This window comes from Pteropus medius, unplaced genomic scaffold, assembly GCF_902729225.1.
Source record: "Pteropus medius unplaced genomic scaffold, Ma_sr-lr_union100, whole genome shotgun sequence".
NCBI classification, from domain to species: Eukaryota; Metazoa; Chordata; class Mammalia; order Chiroptera; family Pteropodidae; genus Pteropus; species Pteropus medius.
Window position 1 is genome coordinate 344,593 of NW_024341372.1, and position 26,565 is coordinate 371,157.

General features: G+C 36.3%; 1 protein-coding gene across 2 annotated transcripts in view; it reads right to left on the reverse strand.

Moving 5' to 3' along the window:
* LOC120592792 (vascular endothelial growth factor receptor kdr-like) overlaps positions 1–26,565 on the reverse strand; it is a 309,580-nt gene that overhangs the window by 106,665 nt on the left and 176,350 nt on the right. For both annotated transcript variants that reach the window (XM_039850483.1, XM_039850476.1), the window contains exons 29-30: positions 23,348–23,454; positions 6,228–6,309 (exon numbers count right to left, since the gene is read on the reverse strand). In XM_039850483.1, the coding sequence (XP_039706417.1) occupies positions 6,228–6,309; positions 23,348–23,454 (189 nt within the window). The remainder of the gene's footprint in view (positions 1–6,227; positions 6,310–23,347; positions 23,455–26,565) is intronic.

The window sequence follows — 26,565 nt, forward strand, 5'->3', positions numbered from 1 at the left end:
AAATAAATGAGGACTATAATAACTGAAATGAAGAATACACTAGAAAGATTCAACAGTAGATTGGATGAACAGAAGATCGAATAGGCAAATTGGAAGACAAAGTAGCCAAACACACCCAATCAGAGTAACAAAAAGAAAAAAATAATTTTAAAAAATGAAGATAGTTTAAGAGACCTCTGGGACAAAGTGAAGCATAAAAATATCTGAATCATAGGAGTACCTAAAGAGGAAGAGAGAGAGCAAGGGACTGAGAATCTATTTGAAGAAATAATGACAGAAGAATTCCCTGACTTGGCAAAGGAATTAGACATACAAGTTCAGGAAGCACAAAGAGTCCCAAACAAGGGGAATTCGAGCAGACCTACAACAAGACACGACATATTTAAAATACCAAAGGTCAAAGACAAAGAGAGAATTTTAAAATCAGCAAGAGAAAGGAAGCTAGTTACTTACAAGGGTAACCCCACAAGAATGACTGCTGACTTTTCAATGGAAACTTTACAGGCCAGAAGGGAATGACAAGAAATATTCGAAGTTATGAGAAACAAGAATCTACAACCATGGTTACTCTATTCAGCATGGCTTTCAATTAAAATGGAAGGTGAGATAAAGTGCTTTCCAGACAGGAAAAAAACTTAAGGAATTTATCACCAACAAGCCAGTATTACAAGAAATGTTAAAGGGTCTTCTGTAAAAAGAGAAGGGCTAAAGAAGAAAATGGACATAAGAAATATGAATAATAAAATGGCAGTAGCAATGTACCTATCAGTAATCACTTTAAATGTAAATGGATTAAATGCTTCAATCAAAAGACATAGGGTAACCAAATGGATAAGAAAACAAGACCCATGCATATGCCGTCTACAAGAGACCCACTTCAGATCAAATGACACTCACAGACTGAAAGTAAAGGAATGGAAAAAGATATTTTGGGCAAACAAAGATGAAAAAAAAAAAGCTGGGGTATCAATACTTATTTCAGATAAAATAGACTTTAAAATAAAGGGTATAATAAGAGATTAAAAAAAGGCATTGCATAATAATAAAGAATTCGATAAATCAAGAAGACATAACCCTAGTAAACATATATGCATTCAACATATGAGCATCTACATACATGAAGTAATTATTGGCTGACATCAAAGGAGCAATCAATAGTAATACACTCATAGTAGGAGACTTTAACACCCCATTGATACCAATGGACAGATCTTCCAGGCAAAGAATCAATAAGGAAACAATGGGCCCCAAAGACACTAGAACAGATGGATTTAACAGATATTTTTAGAGCATTTTACCCCAAAACAGCAAAATAGACATCCTTTTCAAGTGCACATGGAACATTTTCCAGGATAGACCACATGTTAGGACACAAAACCAGTCTCAATCAATTTAAGAAGATTGAAATCATATCAATCTTCTTCTCTGACCACAATGGTATGAAACTAGATATCAACTACAAGAAAAAAAAAACTGGAAAATACACAAACACATGAGCTTAAATAACATGCTACTAAACAATAAATGGGTTTTTAATGAGATCAAGGAAGAAGTCAAAAGATAACTAGAGACAAATGAAAATGAAAACACAATGACCCAGAATTTATGGGACATAGAAAAGCAGTCCTAACAGGGAAATTCATAGAAATACAGGCCTACTTCAAGAAACAAGAAAGAACTCAAATAAACAATCTAACCTTACAATTAAAGAACTAGTAAAAGAACAGTAAACAAAACCTAAAGTGGATAAAAAGAAGGAAATAATAAAGATCAGAGTGAAAACAAATGAAATAGAGTCTAGAAAAACAATACAAAAGATTAATGAAACCAAGAGCTGGTTCTTTGAAAGGATAAACAAAATTGACAGACCTTTAGCCAGACTCATCAAGTAAAAAAGAGAGAGGACTTAAAATCAGAAATGAAAGAGGAGGAATAACCATAGACTCCACAAAAATACAATGAAACATAAGAAAGTACTATGAAGAATTATACACCAACAAATTGGACAATCTGGAAGAAATGGACATATTCCTAGAAACATACAATCTCCCAAGACTGAGTCAAGAAGAAACAGAAAATCTGAACCGACCAATTACCACCAATGAACTAGAATCAGTAATCAAAACCCTCCCAAAAAACACAAATCCTAGACCAGATGGCTTCAAAGGAAAATTTTACCAAACACTCAAAAAGAAGTATCTCCTCTTCATCTCAAAGTATGCCAAAAAGTTTAAGAAGAGGGAAGGCTCCCTAACTATTTTTATGTGACTATCATTACCTTGATACCAAAACCAAGCAAAGACATTACAAAAAAAAAGAAAATTATAGGCCGATATCTCTTATTAACATCGATGTCAAAATCTTCAACAAAATATTAGCAAACCGAATTTGGCAATACATTAAAAAGATCATACACCATGATCGAGTGGATTTCCTCCCGGGATGCAAGGTTGGTACAGAATCTGCAAATCAATTAATGTGATATACCACATTAACAAATTGAAAGATAAAAACCATATTATCATATCAACAGATGCATAAAAAGCATTCATAAAATCCAGCATCCATTTAAGATAAAAACTCTCAGCAAAGTGGAAATAGAGAGAACATACCTCAACATAATAAAGACCATATGTGATAAACCTACAGCTAACATCATACTCAATGGGGAAAGGCTAAAAGCATTTTCCTTAATATCAGGAACAAGACAAGGATGCCCACTTTCACCACTCCTCTTCAACATTGTATTGAAAGTCTTAACCACAGCAATAAGACAAGAAAGAGAAATAAAAGACATCTGAATTGGAAAAGAAGAAGTAAAACTCTAGTTATTTGCTGACGACATGATACTATATAGAGAGAATCCTAAAGATTCCTCCCCGCACACACAAAATGTTAGAGTCAATCAATGAATTTAGTAAAGTAGCAGGTTACAAAATAAATATTCAGAAGTCAGCAGCATTTTTATACACCCATGATGAACTTTCAGAAAGAGAAATTAAGAAATCCCATTTACAATTGCGTCAAAAACTTTAAAATACCTGGGCATCAAATTAACTGAGGAGGTAAAAGACCTGTTCTCAGAAAATTATGTCATTGAAAAAAGAATTTGAAGAAGACACAAATAAATGGAAGTATATACAGTGCTCATGGGTGGGAAGACTCAACATCATTAAAATGGCCATAGTACCCAAAGCAATCTATAATTCAATGCAATCCCTATCAAAATACCAATGGCATTTTTCAGAGAAATAGAATAATCCTAAAATTTATATGGAACCATAAAAGACCCCGAGTAGCCACAGCAAACTCGAGAAAGAACAAAGTTGGAGGTATCACACTACCTGATATCAAACTATACTACAAGGCTACAGTAATTAAAACAGCATGGTACTGGCATAAAAACAGATACATTGATCAATGGAACAGAATAGAGAGCCCAGAAATAAATCCACGCCTATACTCTCACTTAATATATGACAAAGGAGGTAAGAATATTTTAGTCATCAAGTAAAAAATGGGGTAAATACAGTCTCTTCAATAAATGGTGTTGGGAAAATTGGACAGATACATGCAAGAAGCTGGACCCCACCTTCTTACACCGCATACAAGAACAGACTCAAAATGGATTAAAGACTTAAATGTAAGACCCAAAACCATAAAGCTTCTAGAAGAAAACATAGGCAGTAAACTCTCTGATATTACTAACAGGAATTTCTTTTCAGGTATATCTCCTCAGGCAAGGGAAAGAAGAGAAAAAATAAACAAATGGGACTCCATCAAACTAAAAAGTTTTTGTACAGCAAAGGCAACCATCAACAAACCAAAAAGACAACTGACTGTTTGGGAGAAGATATTGGCTAATGATACATCTGATAAGCAGTTAATATCCAAAATATATAAAGAACTTATATAACTCAACAACAACAAAAACCAAACAATCCAATTAAAAAATGGGCAGAAGATCTGAACAGGTACTTCTCCAAAGAAGAAATACAGATGGCTAATAGACATATGAAAAAATGGTCAAGGTCATTAATCATCAGATAAATGCAGATTAAAACCACAATGAGATATAACCTTACACCTGTCAGAATGACTATCATCAATAAATAATAAAAAAGAAAAACAAGTTTTGGCGAGGATGCAGAGAAAAAAGAACCCTCATACATTGTTGGTGAGATTGCAAATTGGTACAGCCGCTATGGAAAACAGTCTGGAGGTTTCTCAAAAAATTAAAAATGGATATACCTTTTGACCCAACCATTGCACTTCTGGGTATTTATCCAAAGAAAACCAAAACAATAATTTGTAATGATCTATGCACTCCAATATTCATGGCAGCACAATTTACAATAGTCAATATATGGAAGCAACCTAAATGCCCATTCACGGACAATTGGATAAAGAAATTAGGGTTCATATATACAATGGAATATTACTCAGCCATTAAAAACAATGAAGTCCTACCATTTGCAATGACATGGATGGACCTAGAGGTTATTATGCTGAGTGAAATAAGTCAGAGAAAGATAAATACCATATGATTTCACTTATATGCAGAATCTAAGGCACATAAGAACAAATCAATCAAAAACAAACTCACAAATAGACACTTTGGCGACAGAGAGAGGGGAGGGGGCTTGGGGCACTGGGAGAATAGGGTGAAGGGTTAAAGAAGTACAAATTAGTAGTTGATAGTTGGTCACGGGGATGGGGAGCATTCTGAGGGAATGCAGTTAGCATTAATATGATGGCTAGGTGGAGTGCCAGGGGAAGGTGGGAGTATTTGGAGGGATCATTTTATGAACTATATAGATGTCTAACCAATGTACTGTACAGTCGAAACTAATTTAAATAAATAAATTTTACAAAAATAAAAAATAAAAATAAAAGAGTAAAAAAATGTTTATAACTAAAATTCTCTAAGCACTGGTTTGACTACATCTCCTAAGTTTTGATATGTTTTGTTTTTGTTCTAATTTTCTTTGTATTATCTTCTTCGATTTGTTTTCTTAAGGATGTGTTATATAATTTCCACATATTTTTGAATTTTTAAAATTTACTTTTATGGTTGATTTCTAATTTTATTCCACTGTTGTTTAAGAAACTATTTTGTATGGTTTCAAGTGTTTTTAAATTTGCAGTTGCTTCTTTCATGCCCTTATATATGATCTATTCTAAAGAGTGTTCTATGTGTACTCTAGAATTATATATTTGGCTGTTGTCAAGAGAAATTGTCTATAGGTATCTATCACTTCTAGGTGGTTTGTAGTAGTGTTCAAGTCTTCTATTTCCCTGTTGATCTTCTGTCTGGTTGTCCTATTATTAATTAGCTTATGCATGCAAGGCCGAACAAAATGTCCATTAAATATATTCCCATGGATCAGAAGACATTATTGGTAGGAGAATCATGGGCAAAGAAGAAGATCTATAGGATGTATTTGAGTTTTTCCTTTTGGTTTAGCTGTGAGAAAATGCTGCAGTGATAATTGATATCCATACCATGTGATGAGAGATCCTGAGATCAGTTGGAACATAATCTATTATATTGGGACATTATATATGTGCTGAGCTATTGTACTAGGTTAGAGTATTATGTAGAATTACTTTTGTCTTGGAAGATTTTCAAGAAGAAACATCCCAGATGTCTGTGATCAAGGACTTGTGCCAGACTTGATGGCTGGATTTTAAAAGTGAAATCCATTTGGCTAAAAGACCAAATCCATTTGGTCTTTCATTAATAATAATAATATCTGACATTTACATTTTTCAAGGTGGTCTTTCAAAAGTTTTGTGTTAATGATTGTAATGGAAAGAATTATTTATTTAATTTTATTTTGGGATTTAAAGTTCTGACATTTTTCTAGTTCATAATATTTTAATGTAATAAGCTTTTTACGAAGTCATAAAGTCCATGAACTTGAGTTTCTATACTTCTACCAATAGCCATGTGATTTTTTATAAGTCACATCACCAATTAGGTCCTCAGTGTTCCTCTGTTAAGAGCATGGTTGGATTAAATACTTTCCAAGGGACTTCACACCATTCTCATTCTTTAACTCTCACTTTTTCTTACCAGTTCATCTCTTATTCTTGACAGTTATCTTGGCTCTATCTCTTGGGTCAGTCCAAAAAAGCATGTGGGTGACCTTAGAGACTACTTTACAAGGGAAACTCCAGATATCTTGCCACTTGGACCCATGGAGCAATCAAGCGATACTAACCTCAAGTACGGCTTCCTCAATTTCCTTGGATACCTTCCTCTCATCAAATAACTCAGTCCGTGGATATTTCTGGGGTTCAATGCTGTTGTGGAAAAAACAAAGAGATTAGTATGAAGCTGTTTTCTCTCCCTTCTGGGATTTCTGCCTCTTGTGGGACAGTCCCTTTCAGATTTTTAGCCATTTTGGCCTGTAACTTGGTTTTTAGAGAAAAATGTTTTAGCCCTTTGGAAAATCCTTTGACAATGTCTGTAGAAAAGGTTATGACTTTATCAATGATACTTGAGGCATTGTGGCATTCACAAATTGGCCCATAATGGTTTTAAGACTCTTAAGCTTGATCTTTGACTCTTTAAATTGATAGTTATATAACTGTCAGCAAGTCGCCATCCAGACTTTAGAGCCTCATTTTCCTCATCTATAAAATGGGGATAGGATTACTCAAAATCAAGAGTTTTTAACATGGAGGATCCATAGCCAAGTGCACAAAGATAAATCCCCCATAATCTTTCTTAAGTTATATGGAAAATTATGTATGCATATATTATCGGAAGAGAGTCCATAGACTTCATTAGATTCCAAAAAGTACCTCATAACTGAGAAGAGGTTAAATAACTACTGGTATAAGAGAGCTAACACAGAACTCTAGAGTACTGAGACCCTTTGAAGTAACCTCGACAAGTGGTTCTCAAAGTATGGTCCATGGATTTTACATCTCCACGACTATTTTGTAACTGCTAATTTGTACTTCTTTTTAAATTTAAAAAAATTTTTCAATTATAGTTGATATTCAATATTATGTCATATTAGTTTCAGGTGAACAGGTATATAGCACAGTGATTAGACATTTATATAATTTATGACAATAATATTATAATAACTATGTATGGTGCCAAGTAGGTAGTTATATAAATGTCTAACCACTATGTTGTATATCTGAAACTAATATACTATTGAATGTCAACTGTAATTGAAAAATTAAAAATACAAACTTAAAAAAAAGTATGGTTCATGGACCAGAAGAACTGCATCACTTTGGAACATGTTAAAAATTCAGAATCTCCAATCCACTCCCAGACCTATTAAATCACAATTTTGTTGGTGGGACCCAGAAATATGTATTGTAGCAAGCCCTTCAGGGATTCTAATGGAAACTGAAGTTTGAGAACCACTGACTTAGACCAATTCCTTCATGTTGCTTGGCAGGAAAACCAAGTTTCAGAGAGGGAAAGGGACTTGCCTAAGATCATGTAGTAAATCAGAATCAGGGGCTCCTGACTTCTAAGGTGGAACTTACGTCCCTTTACCTCCAAAATCTTCATAGCTCTGAAATTGAATGGATCTAAGCTTAGAAAATCATTGGAAAAAAACTTTCAGCAAAGACAATAGCTTTGTTCTACAGTTCAAGGTACTCCCTTCCCCTGAATACCTTCTTCCACTTCGTTATTATATATAGTTTTTTCAAAGTCGTTTATTGAAAAGACTATCTTGTCTTTATTGAGTATTCTTGGCTCCCTCGTCAAATATTAGTTGACCATATATGTGTGGATTTGTTTCTGAGCTCTTGATTCTGTTCCATTGGTCTACATGTCTGTTTTTATACCAGTACCACAGTGTTTTCATTACTATAGCTTTGTAACATGGTTTGAAATAAAAAAGTGTCATGCCTCTGGCTTTGCTCTTCTCTCTAAAAATTGCTTTAACTATTCAAGGTCTTCTGTGGTTCCAAGAAAATTTTAGGATTGCTTTTCCTACTTTTCTTTTTTAAATGCCATTGGATTATGATGGTTATTTCATAGAATTTATTTATGGCTTTAGTTAGGATGGACATTTCTAACAATATTAATTCTTCTAATTCATGAACACAGGATATGTTTTCATTTATTTATGTCTTCTTTATTTCCTTCATTGATGTTTTGCAGTTTTCAATAGATATCTTTAACTTCCTTAGTTAAATCTATTCTTTAAGATTTGTATACTTATTGTAAATGGTACTGTTTTCTTTATTTCATTTTCCAATAGTTCACTGTTGGTGTCTAGAAATGCAATTGATTTTTATATATTCATTATATATCCTGAAACTTTAAAGAATTTATTATTTCTGAAAATTTTTCAATGGACACTTTAGGATATTTTATTTACAATAATATCATATCATTAGCAAACAAAAACAATTTTACTTGTCCTTTTATGAATAAATACTTTTTATTACTTTTTAGCCTAATTGATCTGGCTAGGGCTTACAGTACTATGTTGGAAAGGAGAGGAGGGAGTGAGAACTCTTGTCTTGTTCCTTATTTACAGGAAAAAGATTTCAACCTTTCACCATCGAGTATGTTGTTAGCTATGCATTTGTCACATATGGCCTTCATATGTGGAAGTATGTTCTTTCTATACCTAATTTGTTGAGAGTTTTTGTCATGAATGGAAGTTGCATTTTGTCAAATAATTTTTTCATCTATTGCAATGATCATATTTTTGTCTTTAATGCTATTAATGTTGTGTATCACATTTATTTATTAACATATGTTGAACCATTGTATCCCATGAATAAATTCCATTTGGTCAAGGTGTATGATACATTTACTGTTGCTGAATTTGGTTTGCTAGTATTTTTTTTAGAATTTTTACATCTATAATCTTCAGGAATACTGGCCTGCAGTTTTATTTTCATGCAGTGTCTTAATCTGGTTTTGGCATCAGAGTAATGCTGGAATTGTAAAATGTGTTTGAAAGTGTTCCTTCCTCCTCTAGTTTTTGGAAGAGTTTAAGAATAATTGACATTAAGTCTTCTTTAAATGTTTGATAGAATTCACCAGGGAAACTATCTGGTACTGGGACTTTCTTTTTAGGAGGTTTCAGTTACTGATTCAATCTCTTTAGTCTTTATTAATCACTTCACTTTTTCTATTTTTTCATGATCCAGACTTGGTAAGCCGTTTATTTCTAGGAATTCATCTACTTTTTCAGGTTGTCCAATTTCTTGGTATATGAATAATTGTTCATAATAGTCTCTTATGATCCTTTGTATTTCTGTGGTATCAGTTGTTACTTTTCCTCTTTATTTCTATTTTTCCTCATTTAAACCTCTTTTTTTCTGGTATACCTAGCTAAAGTTTGTCAATTTTGTTTATCTTTAAAAACAGCTCTTAGAAAAAGGAACCCTCATACACTGCTGGTGGGACTGCAAGTTGGTACAGCCACTATAGAAAACAGTATGGAACTAAGAATTGATCTACCATATGATCCAGCATCCCTCTACTGTGTGTGTTTACCCCAAAGACTTGAAAACTCATATCTAAAAAGGTATTTGCACACGAATGTTCATAACAGCATTATTCACAGTGGCCAGGACATGGAAGCATCTGAAGTGTCCTACAATAGATGATTGGATAAAAACACTGTGGTACATGTGTACAATGGAATATTACTCTGCCATAAGAAGAGATGAAATACTGCCATTTGCGACAACATGGATGGACCTTGAGATAATCATGCTAAGTGAAATAAGCCAGACAGAAAAAAGTTGAAAACCATATGTTATCACTTATATGTGGGATATAAACCTAAAAGCAACAAATGAACAAGACAAACAGAGACTCATGGACATGGGAAATAGACTAGTGGTTACCAGAGGGGAGCAGGGAGTGGGGAGTTTGGAGGTAGATGAGGTAAAATGGGTCAAATATGTGGTGACAGGAAGAAATCTAACTATAGGAGGTGAACACACAATAAGGCATATATGCCTTATTGTTAAATTGTACACCTGCAACTTAGTAGATTTTGTTAACCAATGTCACCATAAAAAATAAATTTAAAAAAATTCTAGCTGAAAGACATTAAACTTTCAAATTAATGTTCTATATATTTTAGAAAAAAGAAATGCAGGCATCAAAATGTTAAATTTATATTTGTTCTTCTCATATTGTGTTAATTATTGCTTATTGTAAGGTAAGGGGAGTAATTAAAGAGTAAAGGAGTTGAAAAAAACAGCGCTTAATTTTTTCACCATTTCTTTAGTTTATTCTCCATTTCATTGATGTGCTATGATCTTATTTATATCTTCCTACTGCTAACTTTGATTACTTTGTTCTTGTTTTTCTAGTTTCATAAGGTGTAAAGTTAGGTTGTTTATTTGACATCTTTCTTTTTTCTTAATATTGACATTTATGCTGTAAATTTTCTTCTTAGCATTGCTTTTGCTGCATTCCATAAGTTTTATTATATGTGTTTCTATTTTCAATGGCTTCTTGATTTCCCTTTTGAATTATTCTTTGACCCATTAATTGTTCAGAAGTATATTGTTTTTTAGTTTTTACATACATGTAAATATTCTGGTTATCCTGTTTTAATTTCTAATTTTATACCATAGTGGTTGTAAAAAATAGTTGATTGATTTCAGTTTTCTTAAATTTTCTAAGACTTGTTTGATGACTTAACATATGATCACCCTGGAGGATGTTATCTTTATGCTTGAGAAAAATGTATAATCTGTGATGCTATTGGATTAAATGGTCCATATATGTCAGTTAGATCTATTTGATCTAAAATATAGTTCAAGTGCCATATTTCCTTATTGATGTCCCCTACTACTATTGTATTTTTGTCTATTACTCCCTTCATGTTTCTTAGTATTTGCTTAATATATTTATTTGGTGCAATGTTGGTACATATATATTAACAATGTTTATATGCTCTTGAAAATTGACCACTTTATCACTATATATTGACCTTCTTAGTCTCTTATGCCAGTTTTTGGATTAAAGTCTATTTTGTCTGAGATAAGTATGGCTACCCCTTCTCTCTTTTGGTTTCCATTTGCCTGGAATATATTTTCCATTGTTTCATTTTGAACCTATATGTATCCTTGAAGCTGAAATGAGTTTCTTACAGGTAGCATATAGTTGGGACTTTTTTTTTTTTAAATCCATTTAGCCACTCTATGCCATTTGATTGAATCATTTTATCCATTTCTATTTATAGAAATCGTCGCTAGGTAAAAACTTACTGTTGTCATTTTGTTCATTGCTTTTCTGTTTTTTTTTTGTTTTTGTTTTTGTTTTTTTTTAATAGGTGCATTCTTTTTTTCTTCCTCTCTTTCTATCTTATTTTGTAGATTGATGATTTTCCATAGTGGTATATTTGATTCCCTTCTTTTTATCTTGTGTGCATCTACTAAAGTTTTTGATTTTGTGGTTACCCTAAGGTTAACTTATACAAACAACAGTCTATTTTTAAACTGATAACAACTTGATTTCGATAACATACAAAAACCCTACACTTTTACTCCCTACACATTATGTTTATAATGTCACAATTTACATCATTTTACATTGTGTTTTCATTAACAAATTATTATAGCTATGATTATTTTTAATTCTTCCATCCTTTATTCTTCATACCATGTGTCCCCAATCCCCAGGCTGTGGACCAGTACCGGTCCATGGCCTGTTACAAACTGGGCCACACAGCAGGAGGTGAGTGACAGGTGAATGAAGCTTCATCTATTTTTGCAGCCACTTCCCAGCTCTAGTGTCACTGCTTCAGCTCCACCTCAGATTGTCAGGCATTAGATTATCATAGGAGCACCAGACACTGGTGCCAAAAAGGTTGGGGACTGATGCTTTATACTAAAGTTAAGTGGTTAACACACCACCATATTTCAGTATTAGAGTATTCTAAATCTGACTGTATGCTTATTTTTACCAATCTGTTGATTTGCATGTGTTTTCATATTATTAATTAGTGTCTTTTGAATTCAGCTTGAAGAAGTGTTATCATTTCTTGTAAGGCAGGTCTGGTGGTGATAAACTCCCTCAATTTCTGTTTGTTTGGGCAAGTTTTTTATCTCTCTTTTATACCTGAAGGACAATGTGCCATGTGAAGTATTCTTGGCTGGCGGTTTTTTCTTTCAGCATTTGAATATATATAATCCTATTTTCTCCTGTTCTGCAAGGTCTCTGATAAAAAAACTCACTGATAGTATTATGGGAATTGCCTTGTGTGAAAGAAATTTTTCTCTTGCTTCTTTTAAAAATCTTTTTCTTTGATTTTATTTACCTTTTCCAGTCTTATTGAGATATAACTTAAATATATCACTGTATAAGATTAAGATGTATGACATAATGGTTTGAAATAGATATAACATGAAATGATTATGGTAATAAGATTACTTAACATCCAACGAAACTCATACAGACACAATAAAAAGAAAGCAAAAACAAAATTAATCCTTGTGATAAGAACTCTTAGGATTTACCCTCTTAATGACTTCCATATATATCACATGGCAGTGTTAATTAGAGTCATCATGTTGAACATTATATCCCTAGTACTTATTGATCTTAGAACTGGAAGTTTGTACCTCTTGACCACCTTCCTCTAATTTCCTCTCCCTACCCTCCACCTCTGGTAGCCACAACTCTGATTTCTTTTTCTATAAGTTTATTTTGTTTGTTTATGTTCCTCATATAAGTGAGATAATACAGTTTATCTTTTTCTGTCTGACTTATTTAACTTAGTAATATGCCCTCAAGGCTAGCCATGTTACCGCAAATGTCAGTATTTCCTACTTTTATGGCTGAATAATATTCCATTGTATGTATGTGTGTGTATCTATATATCTATCTATATATAGATAGATATATAGATATATATATACACGAATTTCTTTATCCATTTATCTGTGATGTGTACATAGGTTGTTTCCATGTTTTGGCTACTGTAAATAATATTGTTATATACATGGATGGTTTTCAGTCACTATTGCTTTACATACACTTTCTGCTTCTTTCTCTTCCTCTTCTCTGGAATTCCCATAATATAAATACTGTTTCTTTTCACTGTGTCTCATAAGCTCCATTGGTTTTCTTCACTTTTATTTTTTTCTCTTCTGACTGGATAATTTCAAATGTTCTATCGTCTAGGTCATTGATATTTTTTCTTCTGCATGGCTAAGTCTCCTTTTAATGATCTCTATTGAATTATTCAGTTCAATCATTGTGTTTTCAGCTCTAACATTTGTTGTTTTTTTTTTTTCGGATGGTTTCTATTTTTTGGTTGAATTTTTCATTTTGTTCTTACATTGTTTTCCTAATTTCATTTAGTTGTCTGTGTGTACTTGTGGTTCACTAAACTTCTTTAAGAGGATTATACTGAATTTCTTGTCTAACAGTTCACAGATTTTCATTTCTTCAGGGACAATTATTGGAGATTTATTAGTTTCCTTTGGTGGTGTCATATTTATCTGATTCTTCTTGACTTTTCATTTCTTATGTAAGCAGTCTCCTCTTTCAGAATTTACAGTTTTGCTTTGATAGAGACAGTTCTTTACCAGTCAGCTCAGTTTGGGTTACTGGACATGTCAGTTGGTAACATCCTTGGGCGCATGGGGCCTCCTATTAGGGTCTACTTTTGAGCAAGGAAACTATTCGAACTCTGAGGTTGGAAGTGAGGGGAAATATCACCGACTGAGAACAGCTGGGTAGGACTGTTGACTTGATTTCTTGTTCAAGTGATGCTGTACAATGTGCTTCACTATTGCCTGGATTCTCTAGTCGGGTTTACTTTATGGTCAGGATTGATTACTACACTCACCAGTAGGTGAAAGTATGAATTAGTTTCCTCAGCCTGGCAGGAAAGCAAGACAGGGCCCAGGGCCTGTAGGGCTTGTTTTTTGGGGCCCTGAATTGGGCAAGAGTGTGTATTGAATTCCCTGGTCACGTGAGGTAACCATGTTTGCTTTGCTGATGGGGAAAGCCATGAGCTGTGTTCTATTTTCAAGTGCCACTGTAAGTAGGGCATTTGGATGAGCTATGCAGATTCCTGTGTGCTCTGGTCATGTTCCTTGTTCAGGTAGGCTGGAGGACATACAAAGCAATGAGTGGGATAATAAATAGTTTCCCTGCCTGAATGTAGCATAAGAAGCAACTCCAAGGTTGGTAAGGTTATTGGTTTATAACCTTGACCCAAGTTGACACTTGCCCCAAGATCCCTGGCCAAAAATGGGCTACTGGCTTTACTCTTCAGTTTCAGCTCTGTCTCCCTGCCTCTCTGCTTGAGATTGCTGGGCTATACAGCATCCACCAGCCCCTCTTGCCAAAAATGCTGGGAGCCATACTCCATAGCAGATAGGGCCCTGATCAGCTATCTTGTATAAGCAGAATGCGGAGAGCTCACTTCAGTCAACTCACAAATTTTCTTGAACAGGATTTCTGTTCAGAAGGGATTGGGAGCTACAGTCAGCAGCGGGTAGAGCAATAAACTGACTCCCCTGTCTGACCCTAGCAGTAGAACCCTTCTTTCCCAGTACTTGCTTTGCTCTTGGGGCAATCAGCTCTGCCTGCCTGCCTGTTGGTTTGAGGACTACTGAGTTACAGAGCTTTCAGATTTTCTGTCCAGCCCTTCTGGTTAGATGGGACTGGAAGCCACTGTCTGTAGTATGTGTAGCTATAACTCAGCTCCCCTACCTGGGCATAAGCAGACCAGGCTCCAGGTCCAATAAAACTCATTTGAGGGCCCAGATCAAGCAGACCTATATCCAGCAGAGTTTCCAAATCAGGCTGTACCATCATCTTAGTTCTACATATGAGCAAGAGTGCTGTTTGGGACTACTACTTGGGCTCTTCAGATAGAAACTCAGTCTTTCAACACCAAAGTGCTGAAAGTTGCAAACCCCTCTTCCTTTCTTCATCATAATCAGAGTCCCTGTGGTTGATACCCACCCATTCTCCTATAATTCTCATGTGTCAAGACCAAAGTAGGGGCTCCCATAAAATAATCCACAATGCCTTTGCGGGTGGATGTCCCTCCAGGCTCTCTTTACCAAGTGGATAAATTGTAGGTTCAGGAGAGACCTCTCTACTTGGTAATGCTCTGGCCTGAGGAGGGGCAATGCAGTCAGTATGTAGCTGTTTCTCTTATACTTCTAATGCAGTTTGTCTTGGTCTCTGTGGTGAAGGGGAATACTTCAGCCACACTTCTGTGTTCTAAGATTCTCTTAGGGGTATCTTGTTCATAAACTGTTGTTAGTCATTCTTATGAGGGCAAGCTAATTTAGGAATGACCTATGTCATCATCACCTCTGTCTTTGATTTTAGGCAATTTTATTATAAAGTGTCATACAGATCATCTTGGATTGAAATTTCAGGGTTACTTATTACCTTAAAAATGTGGATATCCATATCTCTTCACTCCTCATCATTGTGAAGTTCTCCATTATCATTTCTTTAAGGAAGCTCTCTACCCCTTTCTTCTTCCTTTCTCCTTCTGGGACACTAATGATGGATACATTGTTTCTGTTGATGATGTCCCACAATTATTGCATGCTTTCTTCATTCCTTTTCATTCTTTTTTCTCCTCTGATTGGATAATTTCCATTGATCTGTCTCCTATACCAGTAGTTCTTTTTTTGTTTGGTCAAATCTGTTATTGAAGTTATCTATTGAATTCTTCAGTTCAATCATTATATTGTTCAGCTCAAAATTTCTGTTTTGTTCTTTTTTATGTTCTCTATGTCGTTGTTGAACTTGTCATTTTGTTTTTGCATTGTTTTCCTAATTGCTAAAATGGTAATCTGTGTTCTCTTATAGCTCTCTGAGCATATTTAGAATGGTTATTTTAAAATCTTCGTTGGGCCATTCATGGATACTCGTTTTTTGGGGGTCAATTTCTGGAAGTATATTTTGTGGCTTTGATGGTGTCACATTTCTCTGAATCTTGGTGATTCCTGTAGCCTTATGTGGGTGTCTGTGCATTTGAAGAAACTGTCACCTCTTCCAGACTATATGGACTGACTTCAGAAAGAAAAAAAAACAAAAACAAAAACTTTCGCCTGTGGGTGGGAACACACTGGAGCATACTATGAGACTCTGGATTTAGTGCTGCATAATGCCAAGTGTGGGGGCAAGTGGTGGCCCTGGGTCTAGGAGTCTTAATTTCTCTTTAACCCATTGGACTCCACAGCATCGATAACTGTGTGGTCCTTTGCAAATGCTGTAGAGCTTCTGCCATGTCTGCAAAGGCTGTTGAGTCTTCAGAGACCCCCCACCCCTGCCAGGTCCAACAGCTAGGAATCAGTATAGGCAGCAGCAGTTACTATAGCTAGTTATGCATACATTCAGCTGCAGATGCCAGGTGCCGGTTTAATGGAAGGGGCCAGTTCCAGATACACATATAGTGGTGCAGGTCGGGGCAAGTAACTAGGACTGACATGAACTATAGGTACACTGGCCATGGAAGGGGCACTGGCTGTTGGCATGCTCTACCATGGTTGCTGGGTTTCACCATGGGTGCACAGCAATGGAGGCCAGTGTTGAGAGTCAGGCCTGGGGCATACAGTTGCATAGCTGGAGCAGCTAGCTGCAGGTGAGAACCTTGGTGCCAGTCATTGACAGGAGACAGGACTGGATCCAAGCCCTCAAATAGCTTCAGAGTCCTGGGTCATACATGTTTCCTCCTGTCACTGCATGGTCTACCCAACGCACAAGTCATTGGAGAGAGATGACCAACATCAGGTGAGTGACATGGAAGTACACGACTGGAAGGGCTAGCCCCAAGCATGTATACATTAGTGAGGTACAGATACAGGTGTATGGGCTGAGGTCTTATACTCATGCAGCTTTAGAGGGCTGAGATGGCTGCCAATGGGGATCCTATCTCGGTCGGGGTGCAGGTTCTGGGGCAGAGAAAGGTGGAAGGTATTCAGGTAGCTGGTATTTTGTAAATGTGAATACCTAAGGGGTAAAAACTGGTCATATCTGGAGGAGATCCACAGCAGCCATGTTGGCTGTTGGTTTCTTAAGTGGTAAAAGCTACTGAGACTGGGAACCATGGTCACTCCCATCGCATGGCTGATATTGGTAGCTCCTGTTTTTCTTCCTTATTCCTAGCCATCTTTATATATCCTAGCTTTCTTAGTATTCTCTAGGAGGGGCAAAACTAAAGCTAGTCCTTGGTATAATGTCTTGAAAATCTGGGGAATTGGGTCACTCACTTCACATTCCTTTTCCCAATGAAGAACATTTTTTCTAGTTGGTGAGTTCTATCTTGGTACTGAGCAATACTGGTTTGGGACACGGAATGATGCAGGCAAAATTAAGCTGATTCGTTTCCTTTTTTGTGCAGTTATTCTCTAGTTTTTTGTTCCATTATGCTGCTGAAGTTTCTTAAGTGGACTCCAGATTTCTCCCAGAGCTGTGTTTGTTTGTAGATAGCTGTCTAACTGCTGATCTTTGTAGGGGAACAGAAGCTGAGTTTTTCTATGTCATCACTTAGGTAATGTACTCTAGGTGGTAATTAAAAAAATACTTCCGAAAAAAAAATTTTACTCATTAAAGTGGAAAAAATAAAAATAAAAATAAAATGAATATTTCCAGGAAAGCAGAATTTAAATTTTTGTTGTCAGTGATCTTGTTGCTTCCAGAGAAAAACTCTATCCTGAAGCAGCTTCACTGACCCAATGATCATCTTGAGGACCAGGCTGCCTTGATAAAATGAAATCCAATCCTCTCTAATATTTTCTTCATGAGCTCTCCCGAAGAAAAATATCTAACTGAAGAAGGCATTCCTTTCCTCTTCATCATTAAATTATAGGGTCGAAACTAATAGGTCTAGCCAATGGTTGAACAATAAGAGGGGATAATTAATAAACTATTAGACTAGACCTCATGGACCAGAGCTCAATTCTCAATGTCTCTCCACACGGACTGGAAAATTCCATCCTTAATAACATTAGGCTTTTCATCCTTAAGAGACAGGTGGAATTTAAAGGACTGTACTATATATTTCCTAACACTCCAGCTTGGACAATTCCATGATTGCCTTTCATCTATAAAAACACCGTGACTTATAATTATCATTAAATGCTTAAAATGTTAGGAGGGATATATCAACCAACGTGAAATGCAAAATAAGCTAGACCTGATACCTAAATATGGGAAATTTTGACAGCTGAAGCTTTCTAGAAAGGATTCATGTGCTATGTAAAGGGGCTGTAGTACACCTAGATCTAGTACAATATCATTGGAATCACACAAGTTTTTCAACCAATGCCTATAAGGTGGGATTTGGGGAACTACTGTGTAAATTCTCCTTACCCTTGTTGAGCTCATGGTAAAGAGACTTAGCTCCTCTAATAATCTTCCTCTAAGGTCAAGACTTCCCTATTTTGTGTAGATTAGTAAAAAAAAAAATACCTCTTCCTGACAGAATTATCCCTCTGACTTTTTAAAAAAATAATTAAGTTTATTGGGGTAGTATTTGTTAATACAATTATATAATTTTCAGGTGTACATTTTCATTTGACATCTGTATATTCTATTGTGTGTTTACCACTCAAAGTCCAGTTTCTTTCAGCTACCATATATTTGATCCCTTTTATCCACTTCACTCTCCCCTTAAACCCTGTATTTGACCCTCTTTAGCCCATCTACCTCCTCCCACCTCTCCCACCCCACTAGTAACCGCTACAATATAGTCCTCTGGTAACCACTAGTCTATAGTCCATGTCCACGAGTCTCCGTTTGTATGCCCTGTTCATTTGTTGCTTTTAGGTTTATGTCCCACATATAAGTGATAGCATGTGATTTTCAACATTCTCTGGCATATTTCACTTAGCAAGGTTATATCGAGGTCCATCCATGTTGTCGCAAATGGCAGTATTTCATCTCTTCTTATGGCTGAGTAATATTCCATTGTATATATGTACTAGTTTCTTTAACTAATAATCTATAATAGGACACTTCACTTGTTTCCATGTTCTGGCCACTGTGAAGAATGCTGCTATGAACATTCATGTGCAAATACCTTTTTGGATATGAGTTTTCAAGTCTTTGGGGTAAACACAGTAGAGGGATGCTGGATCATATGGTAGATCAATTCTTAGTTCCATACTGTTTTCTATGGTGGCTGTACCAACTTGCAGTGCTACCGGGAGTGCATAAGGGATCCTTTCTCTCCGCATTCTTTCCAATATTTGTTATCATTGTCCTGTTGATTATAGCTATTCTAAAAGGTATGAACATTGTGGTTTTGATTGGTATTTCCCTAATAGCTACTGATGTTGAGCATTTTTTCATATATTTGTTGGCCATTTGTATGTCCTCTAGGGAGAAATATCTGTTCAGGCCCTCTGCCGTTTTTTGATTGGATCATTTGTTTTTTTGTTGTTATTGAGTTATATAAGTTCTTTGTACATTTTGGATATTAGGCCCTTATCGAAAGCATTGCTTCCAAATATATTTTCCCATTCAGATGGTTGTCTCTTTACCATGTTGATGATTTCTTTTGCTAAACAGAAGCTTTTTAGTTTGATGTAGCCTTATTCATTTGTTTTAGCTTTTACTTTCCTTGCTTTTGAGGTCAAATTCATAAAATCCTATTTAAGTCAAAGTCCTTGAATTTAGTTCCTATGCTATCTTCTATGCATTTTATTGTTCAGGTCTTATATTTAGGTCCTTAATCCGTTGTGAGTTAATTTTGGTGTGTGATGATAGACAACAGTCTAGTTTCATTCTTTTGCAGGTGGCTTTCCAGTTTTCCCATCATTTATTGAAGAGGCTTTCCTTTCTCTACTATATGTTTTTGGTATTTTTGTCGAAAATTATTTGCCCATATAACTATGAGTTTAATTCTGGACTCTCGATCCTGTTCCACTGGTCTGTGTGTCTGTTTTGCTGCCAATACCGTGCTGTTTTGATTACTGTCACTTTGTAGTATAATTTGAAGTCAGGCAGAGTGATGCCTCCAGCCTCGTTCTTTTTTTCTCAGGATGGCTTTGGCAATTTGGAGTCTTTTGCGCTTCCATAAATATCTGATAATTTTTTGTACTATTTCTTTAAAAAATGCCGATGAGATTTTGATGGGTATTGCATTAAATCTGTATAATGCTTTAGTTAATATGGTCATTTTAACTATGTTGATTCTTCCAATCCAAGAACACAAAATGTCTTTCCATTTCTTTGTAACTTTTTCGATTTCTTTTAATATGGTCTTGTAGTTTTCATAATATAGGTTCTTCACATGTTTCATTAAATTTATTCCTAGGTATTTTATTCCTTTTGTTGCAATTGCAAAAGGAATTATTTTTTTCCACTTCTTTTTCTGACAATTCATTATTAGAGTATAAGAACACTATGGATGTTTGAACGTTGATTTTGCATCCAGAGACTTTACTGTATTTGCTTATTGTTTCCAGTAGTGTTCTTGTGAAGTCTTCAGTGTTTTCTGTCACTATATGTCATCCACAAGTAGTGACAGTTCGACTTTTTCGTTTCCTATTTGGATGCCTTTTATATTTTTGTCTTGTCTGATTGCACTCACTAGGACCTCGAATGTTATATTCAATAACAGTGGCAATAGTGGACAGCCTTACCTTGTTCCTGATCTTAGAGGGAAGGTTTTTAGTTTTTCACCATTAAGTGTAATGTTGGCTGAGGGTTTATCATATATGGCCTTTATTATGTTAATGTACTTTCCTTCTATACCAATTTTGTGAAGTGTTTTGGCCATAAATGGGTGCTGTATCTTGTTGAAGGCTTTTTCTGCATCTATTGATATGATCATATGATTCTTATTTTTTTAATTTTTCGTGTGGTGTATCACATTAATCAACTTGCCTATGTCAAACCATCTCTGTTGCTGTATTCTGTATATCTTATTTAGGATTTTGGCATCTGTGTTCATGAGAGATATTGATCTGTACATTTCTTTTTTTGTGTTATCTTTACCAGGTTTTGGTAACAGAGTAATATTGACCTCATAAAATATGTTGAGAAGTATTGCCTCCTCTTTGATTTTTTGGAAGTGTTTGAGGAGAATAGGTATTAAATCTTGTTTGTATATTTGGTAGAATTGACTAGTGAAGCCATCTGGTCCTGGACTTTTACTTTTTGGTAAGTTTTTGATGATTGCTTCAATTTCCATACTGTTAATTGATCTATTTAGATTTTCCAGTCTTCTTGATTCAGTCTAAGTAGGTTGTATTTTTCTAAGTACTTGTCCATTTCTTCTAGGTTATTAAATTTGGTGTTATATACTTTTTTATAGTTTTCTTGTATGATCCTTTGTATTTCTGCGATGTCTGTCATAATTTCCCCTCTTTCATCCCTGATTTTGTGTATTTATGTATTTTTTCATTAGTGAGTCTAGCCAGGGGTTTGTCAATTTTATTAACCTTCTCAAAGAACCAGCTCTTTGTTGCACTTATTTTTTTCTATCGTTTTTTTTTATTTTCAATTTCATTAATTTCTGCTCTAATTTTGATTATTTCTTTCTTTCTGCTGACTTTAGGCTTCATTTGTTCTTCTTTTTCTAGTTTTCTAAGATGAAGCGTTAGATTGTTTATTTGGGCTCATTTTTGTTTTTGTCGGTAGGCCTATTATGATATGAACTTTCCTCTTATGACCACTTTTGCCATGTCCCAAAAGTTTTGATATGTTGTACTATCATTATCATTTGTTTCTATGTATCTCTTGATCTCTCTTTTTATTTCTTTTCTGACTCAGTTATTCTTCAGTAGCATGTTGTTTAATCTATGTATCTGTGGTTTTTCCTGATTTCTTTCTGCAGTTGATCTCTAGTTTTAAAGCATTATGATCAGAGAATATAGTTGGTATGATTTCAACACTCATATTTGTTGAGGCTTTCTCTTGTGTCTCAGTATGTGGTCAATTCTTGAGAATGTTTCATGTGCACTAAAGAAGAATGTATAAGCAGCTGTTTTGGGATTGAAGGCTCTGCATATATCAATTATGTCCAGTTGGTTGAATGTGTCATTTAAGGATGTTATTTCCTTATTGATTTTCTGATTGGATGATCTGTCCATATCCATCAGTGAGGTATTTAGGTCCCCTAGTATGATAGTGTTTTGGTCTGTTTCTCCCTTTAGTTCTGTTAGTAATCGCTTTATATATTTCATTATTTCCCTGATTTTAATGAAGGGTAATGTAATCTGTGAAAGATGCCCCTGCCTCTAGGCAGACAGAGCTGTGTCAGGCCATAGGGTTGTGAAGCAGAACATTAGTTGTATTCAGTCACCATTTGTTCCCTAAGGTGAGCTCCGTGTGTCTTAAACAAATTGCACAACTATGAATGGTGACTCTGTTTGATGCCTTAAGCTTATGCTTATTTCTCTCTTCTCTGAATTCCTACAAGACTTAAACTATATGTTTTGGTAGTTTCAAAATAATCATGAGGATGTAAAGGACAGCATGGGAAATATAGTCAATAATATTGTAATAACTATGAAGGGTATCAGATGTGTACTAGATTTATTGGGGTGATCATTTAATAAGGTATATAGATGTATAATCACTATGTTTTACACCTGAAACTAATATAATATTGTATATCAACTGTAATTGAAAAATAAAAGACAACTCATGCCACTTATTTCTGCCCCCTTTACAAAATTTCTTACACTTGCTCATAAATATGCATGTTTTATCTCCCTAGTAGATGATCAGTTATTTGAGTGGTTTTATTTTATAGCCTCTCAGTGACTAACACTAATTGAACACAAAGATATTTAATATGTGTTCATTGTTCACCTGACGTGAATTGAATTGTGCTTCGTTTTATCCTCAGTTGCTCTTGGGCCCTCTCTACCTATCATTCTTATAGTCCCCTTTTGGCAGGAACCCTTATTCTTAACATCTCTCATTTCCACATGGAGGACACTCTATAAGAGGTACTCTCCTCCTCAATCTCTCGGCCCCCCAAACACACACTGTGAGATGTGAAGTGAGTTATCAGATTGGTGAAGAAAAGTAATTATCATGCTTTCCTTGAGCATTCCTTCTCTTTAGGATTTGCTTGCTCGTAAGGGTGTATTTTCCCCAAGGGTGAGTCTTGTAATTTTAGTGTACATCTAATTCAGGAGAGTATTAAAAAGTCCATCTGGCTGCACCTGTAAACCAAGTCTCAAATATAGCTTATACCAACAAGAAAGTTAGAATGAAGACCTTAAACTGGCACTGTCATATATGTTTCGGTTGGTTCAGAACTCAGACTGGGAGAGAGAAGTATAATTCATTGTTCAACCTTTAAAACAATTACTGATTATAGACAACAATGCTTGTTGATAGGTTTCAAAACCATCATTTCAAACAAAGGCTGGATCTCACCTGGATTCCATGGTGATATTATTGCTTATGATCTCTTGTACAGGATCCAGGGCCATGAATGTGGGTGTTCCACCAGTTCCATTGAGGGGTATGTAGTCTTTGCCATCCTGCATGAAGAAACATATATATCCATCATTCCCAAGGGACAAATATGTAAATTTGAATTCATCCCTGGATGCATCTAACTATAAGAAGAGCTGCGGCCTTTATTGGACAGTTTACAAGTTTGCTGTAGTTTTCTATTTTTCTTAAAATCTCTGCTTAACAGTTTAGCTCTGAGAGACATCTTTTGTGCCATAGAGGCTGATTAATAAAGCTGTATTTACAGACTTGTGTTCTTTATTTAAAAATGTTTTATAATAAATTTTCTCTTTTCTCTTAACTTTCCCTACCCTCTCTCCTCTTAAATAAATAATCCTCCAAGGGATGAAGGGAGAGCAAAAACTTGAGCTTTACAACTCTAGCAGTATTTGGAGATAGGTTTCCTATTAAAACGCTAGTTTTCCTCTACCTATTACTCCTGGAATCATTTCATTATATTATCTACACCTTAACCTCCTATAGATAAACCATTATCCAAGAACCAAATTCAAAACGTGATAAAATAATAACGGTTAGTATTAAGCACTACGTACTATGTACCAGGCACTATAATAAGTACTTTACATTTATTTTCTCATTTACTCATCACATCTTATGAATAAAGGTATTATTAGTGCTCTATTTTACAGATAGGTGAACTGAGGCATAGAACAATTAAGTAATATGTCTACAGTCACAAAGTTAGTAAGTGTAAGGCCAGGATTCTGTTCTAGATAATTTCTCTTAGTCACTTTGTATTGTCATTTTTTTTTAATCATGGTCATGTGGGGAGGTGACGGGCTTTTCTATAAGTGTCTCAGTTTACAACTTGACCTGTAATGTATCTCTTTTCCCTGCCTTCTCTCTGCTCACAGTCCTGAGTCTAGGCAATAGTCCTGACTTGTGTGTTTTACCTGTCCTCAATCTGATACAGCAAAAAACGGAATTTGAATCTCTGCCTTGGATCTCATTGCTGAGAAATACTTGGTTAGCCAACTTCGGTATTAATAAAACCACTAGAATCGAGTGCTATATACTTTAGATTCTAGAAAGTCAGGAAAAGGAGGAGGCTGGAGATCATTCAACATCTTCATTTTATACGTTTCCTAGTAAGAAAGCTGAGACTTAAAGGAGCTGGAGAAGTGAATTTTCCCAGAGTCACACATGTAACAAGTTTACATGCTAAAAAACCCAAACTGGTTGAGCCACATAGCTCCAAAAGCTGCTCCCTCCTCAATGATACTAACCTGTGTACTTAGTGCTATAAAGCAATGTGAATAACTTATAAATACTTGAATGAATAATTAATTTGAATCTTAGAAGTGTAGTTTGCCGTTGTAGGTATCCAAGATTAGAAATAAAAAAAGAACACTTAGATAGGAGGAAGATGGCAGACTTGGTAAAAGCAGGATTTGTCTCCTCCCAGGTCCACATTGAAATTACAACCAAACTATAAAATAAGCAACGTGGAGAATCACCTGAAATCCGACTGATGTTAACACATATGTCTGATAATATAAAAGAGCCACATTGAAGGTGGTAGGAAGGGCAAAGTCACAAATCTGGCTGGACCCTCACTCACAGTGGTGGAGGATCATGGGGAGGGAGAGCGAGGATGCAGAGGCTTGCTGAAGAGAGGGGGTTCCTGGTCTCATTTGGGGGCTCCCAGCCAAGGGTCCCAGCCCAGGGAACAGGAGATTTCAATAACTCTGGGAATAAAAACCAGAGGGGATTCTGGCTGTCGGGGTGAGACAGAAAGAGACTGAAACCCTAGATGCCCCTTTGAAGGATTCGTGTACAGACATTCTGATTTGTGGACACTCATCTAGGACACTGGCGCTGAGTCAGAGGTTCACATGGGATTCATTATGAGAAAGTCTGTATTACTTGGCACAAGAACAAGGGCTGGGAGGGCAGCCAACATTGTGCCTTAGTCAGGCCCATCGTCTGGGCAATCTACAGACCACACAAGCTTGACTATGCAGCCGCCTCCCACGGAGCCATTAGGAAGAGCTAGCCAGAGGGGATCGGCATGCCCCACCCAACCAGAAGATTGCCCTGGGCATTTATTGCTGGATGGCTACCAAGCCCTCCTCTGATTCTGGGCCAAACATTCCCGGTGGGGAGCCAGCACTGTGAGCCCCATTTCCGAGATAGGATCAGGCAGATCAATGCTGCCAACATGAACTTGAGCAGATCTCAGGGATCTGTAGGCCATTTCCAGACTGCAGCTGGTCTTGCTGTGATCTGAGACTTCTGTGGAAACACACAACAGGTTGCCAAAGTTGCGGCAAGACTGAGACTGTACTGATCTGACTGCCATTGTCTCTCTGAGACCCCAAACCACCCTACCCACAAATTGCCCCAGGTGGCCCATTGACAGTGAACTGTCACAGCCCTGCCCCCCTGTCCCCCCGTCCCCTCCCGCTGATCTCCCAATCCACACAGGTAAAAAAACTTTGGCTGGCACAGGACAGGCACTGCACAGAAATCTATTGCAGGCAGACCACTTTTGCATGCAAGAGTTGGAATATTGTGTCCAGGGAGTGCAGGGATATCTGGGACCACCACAGATGGCAGCTGGTCTGTGACTACAGCAGGAAAGCCCAGGCACAGAAGTTGCAACAAAACTGAGGATTTATTGGCCAGACAGCCCTTGTCTCCCTGAGATCACCCTTTACTCAAGCCACAAAGTGCCTGCAGCCCATTGACAGACAGTCTCTCATGCCCTGTTTGGCTCTGGGGTTGTGTAGTCAGCACAGGCAATAGACCTTGGCTAGTGCAGTGAGCGGATTTCAAGGAAACCATTTGTGGACAGACCACTGGTGCCTGTACGAGCTACAATATCTCTTGAGGGGATTGCAGCAGTCTGTATTTGTCTGACAGCCCTTGAGTCCCTGAGCTCCTGCCCCATCTAATACACAAAGTGCCTGCTGCACACTGATAGGCAGCAGCCCCTGCCCTGGGGTAGGGCATTAGGCACAAGGTGGGCAGCAGCTGACCTTGTTATGAGTGGAAACTTGTACAGGGAGCCACAGAAACAGTGTTGGTACATAACTGACACTGCAGTGACAGGGGAAAATTTACTCAATAGACCCAGGAGACTCCTGGGGTCCCCGTGCCACCCAACATGCATA